Below are 12,051 nucleotides of genomic sequence, written 5' to 3'. Positions count from 1 at the left end.
CATATATCTGTGAGGGCACGTTCCCTAGAATGCATATATCTGTGAGGGCACGTTCCCTAGAATGCATATATCTGTGAGGGCACGTTCCCTAGAATATCTGTGAGGGCACGTTCCCTAGAATGTATATATCTGTGAGGGCACGTTCTCTAGAATGTATATATCTGTTAGGAATGCATGTATTTGTTATGGCACATTGTCTAGAATGCATACTTCTGTTATGTCATATTTTGTTACGCCACACAATAATACCGGTGCCTGGCTCATAGCTGATGCTCCACAAATTTTTTCGATGGACAAATTTCTGGCAGAAGGAGTCCTGGCATGGTGCTGTAGGATAAGCACCGGACTGTTAGCTGAAAGATCAGTGGTTCAGACCTACCAACCGCTTCTTGGAAACCCGAACCAGACACGGTCTCTATGACTTAATGGCACTTAACAACAATAGATGGAACAAAGGAGGCCAGAGAAGTAAGTCTGGACAAGCAGGCCCACTAACGGCGCGGAAGTCTAAAAGGAGGAGGTTTGAGCCACCTCATCCAGCAAAGAACCCTACAGCATGTAAGGTGCTGGGCAGAGGCAACGGAGGCTGAAGAAACAAAGTCAGAAATGCCACCTAAGGCCTTGCAACCAAAGATAAGAGAGAGAGAGCTTTCCCTTTTTAATACCATGGGTGATGCAAACAGTCTGCTAACTGCAGAGTTGGTTGTGCAAACCCACGGCTCTTTAGGAGAAAGAGGAGACTGTGCTCTGATATAGAGTTACAGCCTCAGAGCCCCAGACAGACTGTCCCCATGAGTCAGACTTGCCTCACTGACAGTGGTTACCATGTCTGCGCTGAACTACAAGGTCAGCGGTTCAAGCTCAGCAGCCGCTCCTTAAAAATCCTATGCAGGATCGTCATGAGTCAGAACCAACTCGCCGGCACTGAACAGCAACAACCATGCTTTGAGGAGCCCTGGTGATGTAGTGAGTTAAGCACTGGGCTGCTAACCACAAGGTTGGTGGTTCACACCTACCAGGTGCTCCTCAGGAGAAATATGAGGCTTTCTGCTCCTGTAAAGATTTATAGAGTCTGGAAAACCCCAGGGAGCAGATACACTCTGTCTCACCGGGTTACTGGGTCACTGTGAAGCTGGAATGCTCTCTTTAACAATGGCTTGTTTTATTTTTTTAACCCTCCCCTTTATTTTAATCACACTACCTAGCACAGTGAATTGGTAAGTGCCTTCAAGTAGGTTCTGACTCACAGTGACCTTGTATAAGGCTTCAGAGGTTGTAAATCTTTGTGGAAACAGAAACTTTCATCTTTCTCCTACCAACGGCTGGTGAGCTCAAACCACCAACCTAGTGGTTCCGAGCCTAGTGCTTATCCTACAGAGTCACACCAACACAGTGAATAGTCACTTGTTGTTTGATTCCTTACATGGATTCCATGTGGTCATTGGGAGAATGACCTCTCCTCCAATGTGCCCAGCCTGGTTGATGTTGGCATCTGACCATTTGGCCCCCGATTCATGATGCCCACTGTACCATGGCACACAACACTGCCTGGTCCTGCATTATCTCCATGATCAAGTGCAACTCAGACCCTGGGGTTTTCATTGGCTGATATTCTAAAGCAGATCATTGGGCACATCTTAGTCTGGAGGCTCCACTGAAACCTGTTTGGTATCATAGCAACACACGAGCGTCCACCAACAGGCAAGTGGCAGCTGTGTATGAAGCATGTGGTCAGGAAGTGAACCGAGGTCTTCTGCATGGAAGGCGACAATTCTACCACTGACCCACCAAGGTCTCATGGGTATTCAGCATGAAGGGATAGATGATCCAGGTGGTCACCTGCTAACAGACCGCAAGGACTGGGCTCCTGCAGACACCTAAGCGTGGACAGTAGAAACCTCTGTTCTGGGGCTTGGACTCAGACAGAGTGACCACTGGCGGGAAGGACTGCCACTCCTCCATGCTGCTCCATGGCCTTTTCTGCAGTTCCTAGACAACCAGGGCCAACCCTGATTGTCGCCTGCCTCCTAGCCTGGCTCCTCGGCCAACTTAGCCTTTCTGAGAGCTCCTGACGCCAGAGTTAGTGTCTGTTGTTTCTCAACCAAACAACTGTACCTCCCTCACCTCAAAAACCACTGTTACAAAGTGCAGGGGGTGAAGGTATGGGGATATATGTGTTTGGGGTTGGAGGAGAAACTGTCCACATTCCTCCCACCCTCATGACCTCATTTTCATTGCTGCATATTCTTTGTACATCTTTGACCATCTGAAGGGGCTTCCGAAAGCTCGTGGGAAAATGGAATGAAAAGATAATGGCGTTTCTCCATAAACTTTTTGAAAGTCCCTCGTATGTGTACGTATTGTATGTGGTTATAATCATGACATACTTGTGTACACCTCTTAAACACACTTACTCACTTACAATGAGTCACTTTTTCCTTTTGTTGCATAGTCTATGTTATAAGCTGTTTGGAAGTGGTCTCCTATGACATTTCAACTAAGTATTCTTCTCTCAGTAGACCGTGGGTGCTTATTTGGAGGTTTTAGCTGAGGAGCACAGTGCTCACATACCCTTGACTGAGGGGCGATCCTCCTCAGTTGAAGGAAGTCCCTTCTTTACCTGGGTTCCTGGCTTCGGGAGAAATGGGTATGGAGTGTGAGGGGGGAAGAGGGCATCTGACTCGTCAGGCAGATCAGTGCAATCCACCGTGGTAATCAGTGGTGTGACAATTCTCACAGTCACATTGTCCTCCCGCTCTCTCCCACAGTTGGTGAACAGTCAGATGATGGCAACATTTTGCTATCACAGACCACTCTGTGAAGAACGTCTCGGGGAGGTCAGTTCTTCCTCCATTTGGATAACGTTCTCAGAATTGCGTCACCGGACACTGATTCTTAGATTAAAGAGAGTGAGCGTGAGAGCATCCGGCCAAAGGGAGCTTCGGGAGGGTGACAAGGGATACACTCTGGGTGGCTGGCACAGAACTCGGAAGAGGAAGGAGTTTCACACGTGGTAGTGGAAAGGGAGGCAGGTCTGGGCAGAGGTAGTATGAGAGCCCATAGCTATGGGGGGAATACAGGATGGTGAGATCTGAATATAGCAAGGTAAGAGAGGCAGATGGAAACTGAGACAGGGGTCACACTGATGACAGGGAGAGTTAGAGAGAGAATAACGCAGACAGGTTGAAGGTGAAAACTGACTCTGAAAAGAGTGTGTATGGAAGACTGGCCTGAGGAAGTATCTAGGGACTGAGGTCAGAGAAAGGATCAGTGAAGCTGGGACTCAGGAGCACCAATGTTGACCATCTCTGAGGACACAGGTGTTTGTACCTGCTCTTCTGACAAGTAACAGGAGTAGCTGGATCATTCTCTTCAGGACATTCCTGTTGGGTTTGAGATGTTTGTAGTTTCCTAAACCTCTTAATGGCTCTCTGATTCTTCTTTCACGTTACACCCTGCTTGATGAAATCATGTGCCCTCTACAACTCATAAGGTGTGTGGAAGAGAGTTTAAAACCATGCAAACACCTTAGGAGTTGTCACATTCCTCGTTCTTCATAAACTCTCGCACCTCTCACAACCCTGTTTGACCCTACATGCTCACACCCTGATATCTCTCCTTACCAACGACTTCCAGGTCAGAGGTCACCAGTGACCTTCCTGCTCTTCAACCTCTTTCAAACTTTCCCTTGACCTCAGTGATCTTACACCTTCTTTTTCTCCTTTGTTTCTCTGACCAATCAATCTCCCGCCCCCCCCCCTTTTTTTTTTTTATCAAAAAAGGATTGTGATGTCTTGGTTATCTAGTGCTGCCAGAACACAAACATCACCAGTGAGTGGGTTCATGAATAGGAATGTGTTCCCTCACAGTTTGGAAGGCTAAAAGCCTGAATTGAGGCTGCTGGTTCTAGAAGAAGCCTTTCTCTGTGTGTGTCCACTCCAGGAGAAGGTCCTTGTCTCTTTTCAGTTGCTGTTCCTAGGTGAACTCATGAGACCTGGTGTCTCTCCTCCCTGATGTCGGCTTGCTAGCTTGCATTTAATATCTCAAAGAAGATTGGCTTACATCACACCTTACAAACATTCTGCCTCCTGAACATAAGAACATGTAACCCCAAATGGGATTATAACCACAGGCACGCAGGTTAGGATTCAGAACACAACTTTTTTTGGAACACAGTTCAACCCAGTACACACAGTAAATCTCTATGTAAGAAAACCTTTACCATTCCAACTTTTCCACATGCACAGTTCACTGATATTGATCATTTCCATCATGTTTAAATGGCCACCCTTATATCCGTTTCTAAACTTCCCATCACCCCGAACTGAAGTTCAGGGTCTCCTAACCAGTGAACCCAATTCCCACCCCCCCAACCTTCCTCCACCCACACCCCTAATAACCACTAATGAACTGGTTTCTATATACTTCCTATCTTTGATGTTTCTTATGTTCACCTTTTAAAGGTAAGTGTTCTCAAAGTGGGTACCAGCTGACCTGCAGGCAGATCAGTAGACACCGTGTCCACAGAGGGACAGAGACACATAATGTACCTACATGTCTGCTTTTAGGGGATGGGCCCGGGCAGGCCTCAGCACCCAGGGCATTTAACACTTACTGTTGGATGCTCGCATCTGGCGCCGGCGGCCTACTCGATCCAGGCCGATGGGGGTGCTCTGAGAAAACGTGAACGGACGGAACCGGGCTGAGACGGCTTTGTACGGTGGCACCTGGTGAGCTGGCACCGGAGGCCTGGAGGTGGGCTGTAAGAGGAAACCAAAGAGCCGTGAGGAGATGCCAGGAAGTTGCAGTTCCTGCCTGAAGCTCACACATACACAGCTGCAAGGCGCTCCGAGTTCTCGCCTCAAAGCCACTTGTAGCCGTAAGATGCTTCCTCCAAATTGTGTGCAGAGCAACCGCAGTCAATTCTTGTCCACGTTTGACAGAGCCATTAGGAACCCGTGGGCGTCTCTGTCACATCTGTCAGTTGCACACACCAGGGAGAAGCAAAAAGGCTCAGCTGAGAAAAGGTAGCTTTACAAAGTGGTGAGTTCTGACACAGGACATGTTGGAAGATGAGGCGGATCTAGCTCTAAAAGCAGCAAAGATGGAGAGGAGCTCAGTAAACATCTGTGGAGCTGACAGATGCTCTTGCTTTAATAAAACGGCCACAACAACTGAGCTTTCTTTCAGAGAAGTGTTGGTTTTCCACAAATTCATCTTGGTCTCCTTAGATCTGTCTCTATCCCCTTTCAACGTTCCCTGTTAACCATCCCTAAGATTATACGTCAGAGGCCAAGTCTACGCATACTTTCCTCAAGCTTTTTTTCTACAACGGGGCTTCAAAAGGTTCATGGAAAAATTCAATGATCTTTTCATCCCACTCTTTCAAGAACTTTTGAAGCAATCTCATATTGTTGCAGAGCATTATTTTATTATGCACCTTTCTGATGCTCTGACGTGGAAGAATTCGTAGGTACTTAGAATTCCTTCACTATGCTGTGTTTTGAGCAAAAATAGATTAGAATTAGATTTGGCTCAAAAATAGTTCCTGCCTAATAATATGCAACCTCTTAAACAACCAGCATCTTTTAAAAGATTTCATGGTATTTTTCAACTTTATTGTATTATTATTATTGTTTTAATGTAATGTAGTTTTACATTAAGAATTTAATTCAACCCCATTCAGTGAAGAAGGATTTGTCTACTTTTGACTGCTTGCAAAACATGGCATTGAGCTAGGATTCATGGGGATTATATAAGCCTACGTACAACCCAACACTGAGATGAATATAGAATTTCCCTTATAAGAGAATTTTATGGGTTAGTTACGACATAAGGCTTTTCAAATGAAATTGGACACTTCCTCTTAAAACTGTGTGTGAACTGTTAACCATAGCGCCTGGCCTGGGTGTCTGATTCACCCAGTGAGTGCAAACTCCTCTTTAACAGGGCCATTAATCACGTGTTTTGTTCCCAACATGCTCACTGGTCACTTGATTGACACTTCTTGAACCCCTAAAGCTTGCTACGGGACCATTACCACCCAAAGCCCACTGCCATTGAGTCGATTCCAACTCAAAGCCAAAGACTAGAACTCCTCCCTAGTTTTCAAGGCTGTCATCTGTATGGTGGCAGGCAGCCTCATCTTCCTCCCATGGAGCTCATGGTGGGTTTGAACCAACAACCCTGAGGTTAGCAGTGCAACACTTAACCCACTGCGACAACAGGGCTCCTTACAGGACCAGTGATAAGATTTTAATGTATTGTCAAACCAATTGCAAAGTTGTAATTCAACAGTAAAGATTAAGAAAATGATTAGAAAAATAAAACAAACTGATGTTCTATTTCCTAAAGCAGGGATCAGGAGCACCGGGCCCACAGGCCATATAGTGGTAGTGGTGGTTATGTGCCGTGGAGTCGGTTCTGACTCATAGCGACCCTGAACAGGGTTTCCGAGGCTGTAAATCTTTACGGGAGCAGAAAGCCTCATCTTTCTCCTATGGAACCGCTGGAAGTTTCCAACTGCTGACCGTATGATTAGCAGCCCGACTCATAACCACCATGTTACCAGAGCTCCTTCATGGGCCATATAAGGCCTGCGAAACCATTTGGTCTGGCCTTGCCAGGGCAATCACAATCCCAGACATCACATCTGTTAAGGGCCTCAAGTTGGTTCCAACTCATAGCGATCCTGTATAGAGTTTCCAAGGAGCAGCTGGTAGGTTTGAACTGCCAACCTTGCAATTCAAGCTGACCTTTCAGTCCAGGGCATTATCCAACAGCACCACACCAGGACTCCAGCTATCATATTGGTGGTGGTGGTGGTGTGCCCTGGAGTCTGATCCGACTTACAGCAACGCTGCATAGGATTTTCGAGACTGTAAATCTTTACGGGAGAAGAAATCCTCATCTTTCTCCCACAGAATGGCCAGTAGTTTCAAACTGGTGAGTTAATTAAATGTTTGACCAAATACAGCAGGCTAATTTTGTATGGCCCGTGAAGGATGCTATATATTTTGGCAGAAAAAGGTGTCTCACCCCTGTCCTAAAGAAACATCTGGGTTTTAAAAATTTTCTTCTTATCTTTACATTTAGTCTATGGATGACACATTCTTTTTCAATAATTTTTTCTTTCACAGAAGTTCACAAACTAATCTATGCTACCTTCACCTTAATGCAAACCTCAGGTTATTAAAAATAAAACCAGTAGCAACAGCAAACTAATTCCACGTGTTTTTGTTTTGTTTGTAGCAGCAAGAGAGACAAAGGTTAGCACAAGTGGGTGGGCCGGCACGCATCCGGAGGCCGGGTGGTTAGTTGGCGTTGAGGAGTGTTATCACACAGAGGCAGGAAGTCAAAGCTGAGCATGGAGAGAAGAGATTGGAGGAAGACAGAAGGCGAGGGACAGCCACAGCCCACAGCGCTCCTCTGTGGACAACAAAGGCCAGGCCTGGACTCAGGGTGGTGGCTGGCTTTGGCAGAAGCAGATCTTACTTGGGTGAGAAGAGTCTCCAACTCCTCAGCTGGGCTGTTTCTGTAGAAGCTGACGCCTCCTATCACGGACATGGGCCTCCTTCTCCGACTTCCTTTAGGGCAACCCACGGGAGCGGCACCCATGGGTGCCAGGCCTGGTGAGTGTTCACCATCCACAAAATCCATCTTCTGGGTGTCTACAGTGACAGCGTCCTCAGGGATGGACAGACTCCGGCTTGCCGACTGGCCATAGTCCGAGAGGGGTCTGGGTCTTGCCCTTTTGCCAGAACCCCACCGCCTGCTGGGGCTCCTCTGTGTCTCGGCCCCGTCTTCATCCTGTGTGGAGGCCCTCTGCCAGTGCTCCTCAGTAACCACCTTTTCAAACGTGAACAAGTTAGGTCAGCTCAAGTATCCAGGAAGGTATTCAGCTATGTGTCCCCACCCACCTTCTCGGCCCTTCCTCAAGGCTTTTGTGCTTAACTGGCCTATTTAATTAAAAAAATTACAAAGCTATTTTTGTGGAACGTGAAAACCCACCCACTGCCACAGAGTGGGTTTCAGTTCATACCAATCCCACCGAATATGGTTCCACTGTTCCATAGGATTTCTGATACTGTCAGTCTTCATGGGAGCGCACAGCCTCATCTTCCTCTCTCAGAGCAACTGGTAGGTTTGAACTGTCAATCTTTTGTCTAGCAGCCCAACACTTAACCTACTGAGCCACAAGGCACAACTAAAACACGGATTCAAATAAGCTGACGTAAACTTCGTTCAACACGAATGAGCCGCCAAGATCTAAACTTGAAGTTTGGTGGCCATTGTGACAAAAACCCAAAACCCAAACCCACTGGTTTAATTGATCTCAACTCCTAGCAACCCTTTAGGACATAGTAGAACCGTTCCTTAGGGGGTCTAAGACTACACATCTTTACAGAAGCCAACTGCCTCGTCTTTTTTACCACAGAGCAGCTGCTGGGTTAGAACCACCAATCCTGTGGGCAGCCCTGTGTGGCGATGACAAGAGTCTTTAAGAAAATGAGAACTATTGATATTAAATGAGATGTGTCAAGTGTTACACACATACCCCCCCAAATATCCATAACAATAGTCCAGGACCAGGCCAGCCAGCCAGTAGAAGAAATGAATGTGTAATACTACTCTCAGGCATTTGCTTTGAATCCTGTGAACTACTTAAAAACAGAAGGTGATGTAAGAAGATTAAATTGAGTGCTCTTAGGGTGCCACACGAGATGGTCATCTTGCAGAGTGTGGGGTCACGGGCAGTGTGGTGATGGTGAGGGGTTCAAAGAACAAGGTCAGACAAGCTGTGTGATTGTAGACGGATCCACAAGTCTCATTTCTGGAACTCAGATTCCAGACTAGCTGGCTGGTCCCACAATTCTCAAGATGCTAGGATTCCAATCTGACAATGCCTTCTAATTTTTCAAATCACTTTTTCAGAGACACCAGGATGTAAGAGGGAAGGAGGTGGGATGGACAAACAACAAGAAAACATGAGCTTTGGGATTGGCTCTGCCACTTGCTGGTTTTGTGAAATCAGACAAGATCCTCAACCCCAGGATCTGGTCCTGCAATTGTTTGTTGGGGATAATTAAGTCCTGTGAAGATGCAACGAAATGAGGGCGCACTGCACAGAGGCAGCTCTTATCAGCTGTCCTTAACTGCGGCGGCTCTTCTGGTAGCGTAGTGGTTACGAATCGGGCTGCGAACCTTAAAGCCAACAGTTCGAAACTACCAGCCGCTCTGCGGGAGAAAGATGAGGCGTTCTGCTCCCGTAAAGATTTACAGCCTCGGAAACCCTGTACAGGGTCGCTATGGGTCGGAAGCGACTCAACGGCACTTAACAACAACAATAACAACAATGAACACAGATGACCAGGAACTCCGGGATAGCATGATCATCAGTCAGCGCTAGGTGACTTTCATTTCTATCAACTATTTTCATAAAAGGCTCTCAGAGCAAGGGCCACCCAAAACCCAATGCCAATAAGTCCATTCCGACTCATAGTGACCTTGTAGGACACAGTAGAACTGCTTCATCGGGTTTCTGAGACTGTAAATCTTTAAGAAGCAGACAGCCTTGTCTTTCTCCTGAGGAGTAGCTGGTGGGTTTGAACAGCCAACCTTACGGTTAGCAGCCCAAGGCTTAACCAATGGCACCACCACAGCTCCAGGGCAAGGGCTCAGGGAGGAAAAGCTGTTCCTACAATTCTACTTAAAATCATTCTGTGGTTCCAACACACACAAGGGGACTTCAAAAAGTTCTCAGGAAAAAAATCCATTGTCTTTTAATTCTACATTTCCCACGAATGTTCTAAAGCTCCCTCATACGTAAAGGAAGAAAGCACCCCGTCTAAAAGATACAAGTCAGTCAGTCTCTGGGTGATGGAAAAGGTACATATGGCTGCAAACGGAAAGGCTAGAGGTTTGCGTTAACCTAGAGATGCCTTGGAAGAAAGTCTTGGCAATCCACTTCTAGAAAATCTACTTCTTGCTGAAACGGAAAAGGGTCAAGCTGACAACATGGGCCCCTGAGCAGCCATGGTCTGGTTACCCAGAGCTACCATGGTAGAGCATGGCAAAAATACATGGTGACCCAGGATATGTGGTGGCCCAGGATACTTTGCTCGTGTCCATTAGTAGCAAGAGATTTAAGATGACAGGTCTTACTTACAACGGTCAGTCAGCTATGCCTAGAAATTCACAAGCTCGCCTCTCAGGAAGAAGGTGATAAAGCGCCATGGATTCCAGGAAGGGATGGATTTACAGGGTTCTCTGGCACCCCTCGCCTTTCAAATTCGGGAAACTGAACCCTAGATAAGCTCAGAGACTTGTCTGGTGTCACGTAGCCAATTAGTGCCAACACAAAAACTCACCGCAGTCGACTGGATCTTGACACACAGGGCAGAGTAGAAGTGCCCCCCACCCCAGCCCCCCAAGGTTTCTGAGATGGTCGATTCTTACGGGAGCAGACAGCCTCAGCTTTCTCCTGCAGAGTGACTGGTGGGTTTGAACCACCAACCTTATGGTAAGACACCTAATGGTTAACCCACTGCATCACCAGAGCTCCAATTAGTGTAAATTTGTTGTTAAATGCCATCAAGTGGGCTGTGACTCACAGTGACACTGTATAGGGTTTTGGAGGCTTTCAATCTCTTTGTGGGAGCAGAAAGCCTCATCTTTCTCCCTGTTGGGTGTAAATCGTCCATCTTGCAGTTCACAATCCAGGGCTTATCTTATGAAGCCACTGCGCTCCCCAATTGATGACAATAGGAATCCTGATATCAGGTTCTCACAATTTCCAGTCGCAAAGGCTCCCCCCCCCGATTCTATGTCATTTCTGCTCCTAAGGCAGTACCCACAGTTTCTAGAAAGCCCTATTTGCTCTGCTTTTCACCAACTCTCCCTTTCCTTGAACTCTGTCTTACATCCAGTTCACCACCAATGGGGCACAGAACAGAAATCATGGGGAAGTTCATATTGTTTTCTGTTATTATAAAAACAGAGTAAACGACAGTTTGAATCAATTACAAAATGAAACTGGAACAGACAGTGAACAGAACAAAACCATCTATAGCACTACCTTATGATCCAAAGATGCAGAAAGCCACACACACAACCAGCAAACAGAAACAAAACTATATCCACTGCCATCGAATCGATTCCAACTCACTGCGACCCTGTGATTAGGGTTCCCAAAGGCTGTAAATCTTTAGGGAAGCAGAAAGCCTCATCTTTTCCCCACAGAGTGGGTAGTAAGTTTGAACCACCAACCTGGCGGTTGACAGTCTAGTGCTTATCCTACAGCACCCCAGAAAACAGAAGCACAACCAACTTTCAGTTGTCTAACCGCTCACACATCCACATGCAATTTTTTGATGGCTTAGTTGGTTTTTTTGTACTTCTGCAAAATTCCGCCCATCTTTGCCTTAAAATAAGGAGATGTGTATAGGAAAGCAAGAAGTGGTCTTAGTTGTTCAGGTAACAAAGCCTCTGAGGAACACAATACACTCCAGGAAATGGTGTGGGCTGGGGAAAGCCAGGTGCGCTCCAGTGAGGTGAGAATTTTACATGGAGGCGGCCAGAATCAGAGGGAGAATGTTTCTTTCCCGTTTTCAACATCACTTGCGAAGCCACGGCTCCTACACAGGTGAGCACAAATGAAAACTACAATTCTACTTTAAGTATTTCCTAGTACACATATAGGAACAAACACAGCCTCTAAAAGGTACAGCGAGTCCCTGGGTGCTGCCAAGGGTTAAAATGCTTGGCTGTGAAACGTTGGAAGTTTGAGGCCACTCAGAGGTACCGCAAAAGAAAGGTCTGGCAATCTTGCTTCTGGAAAATCAGCCACTGTAAACCCTCCAGATTACAAACTCTCCTCTGATACACCTGGGGTTGCCACGAATTAGAACTGACTCCATAGCAACTGAACTTCCAGAGGTTCAAGCTGGATTCAGAAGAGGCCATGGAAAGAGAGATATCATTGCTGATGTCCGATGGAGCTTGGCTGAAAGCAGAGAATATCAGAAAGATGTTTGTGTGGATCATGACAAG

General features: G+C 46.6%; 1 protein-coding gene across 1 annotated transcript in view; it reads right to left on the bottom strand.

The window, feature by feature from the left end:
* The window catches only part of LOC102825659, a 163,407-nt gene that overhangs the window by 59,075 nt on the left and 92,281 nt on the right, over positions 1–12,051 (bottom strand). Inside the window, exons 4-5 of the mRNA XM_006832051.1 lie at positions 7,495–7,848; positions 4,616–4,760 (exon numbers count right to left, since the gene is read on the bottom strand). Of these exons, the coding sequence (XP_006832114.1) occupies positions 4,616–4,760; positions 7,495–7,848 (499 nt within the window). The remainder of the gene's footprint in view (positions 1–4,615; positions 4,761–7,494; positions 7,849–12,051) is intronic.

The sequence above is a fragment of the Chrysochloris asiatica genome, unplaced genomic scaffold (genome assembly GCF_000296735.1).
Source record: "Chrysochloris asiatica unplaced genomic scaffold, ChrAsi1.0 scaffold00005, whole genome shotgun sequence".
Classification (NCBI taxonomy): domain Eukaryota; kingdom Metazoa; phylum Chordata; class Mammalia; order Afrosoricida; family Chrysochloridae; genus Chrysochloris; species Chrysochloris asiatica.
Note: the sequence above shows the minus strand (reverse complement) of the source record. Positions and strands in the feature narration are given on the sequence as shown.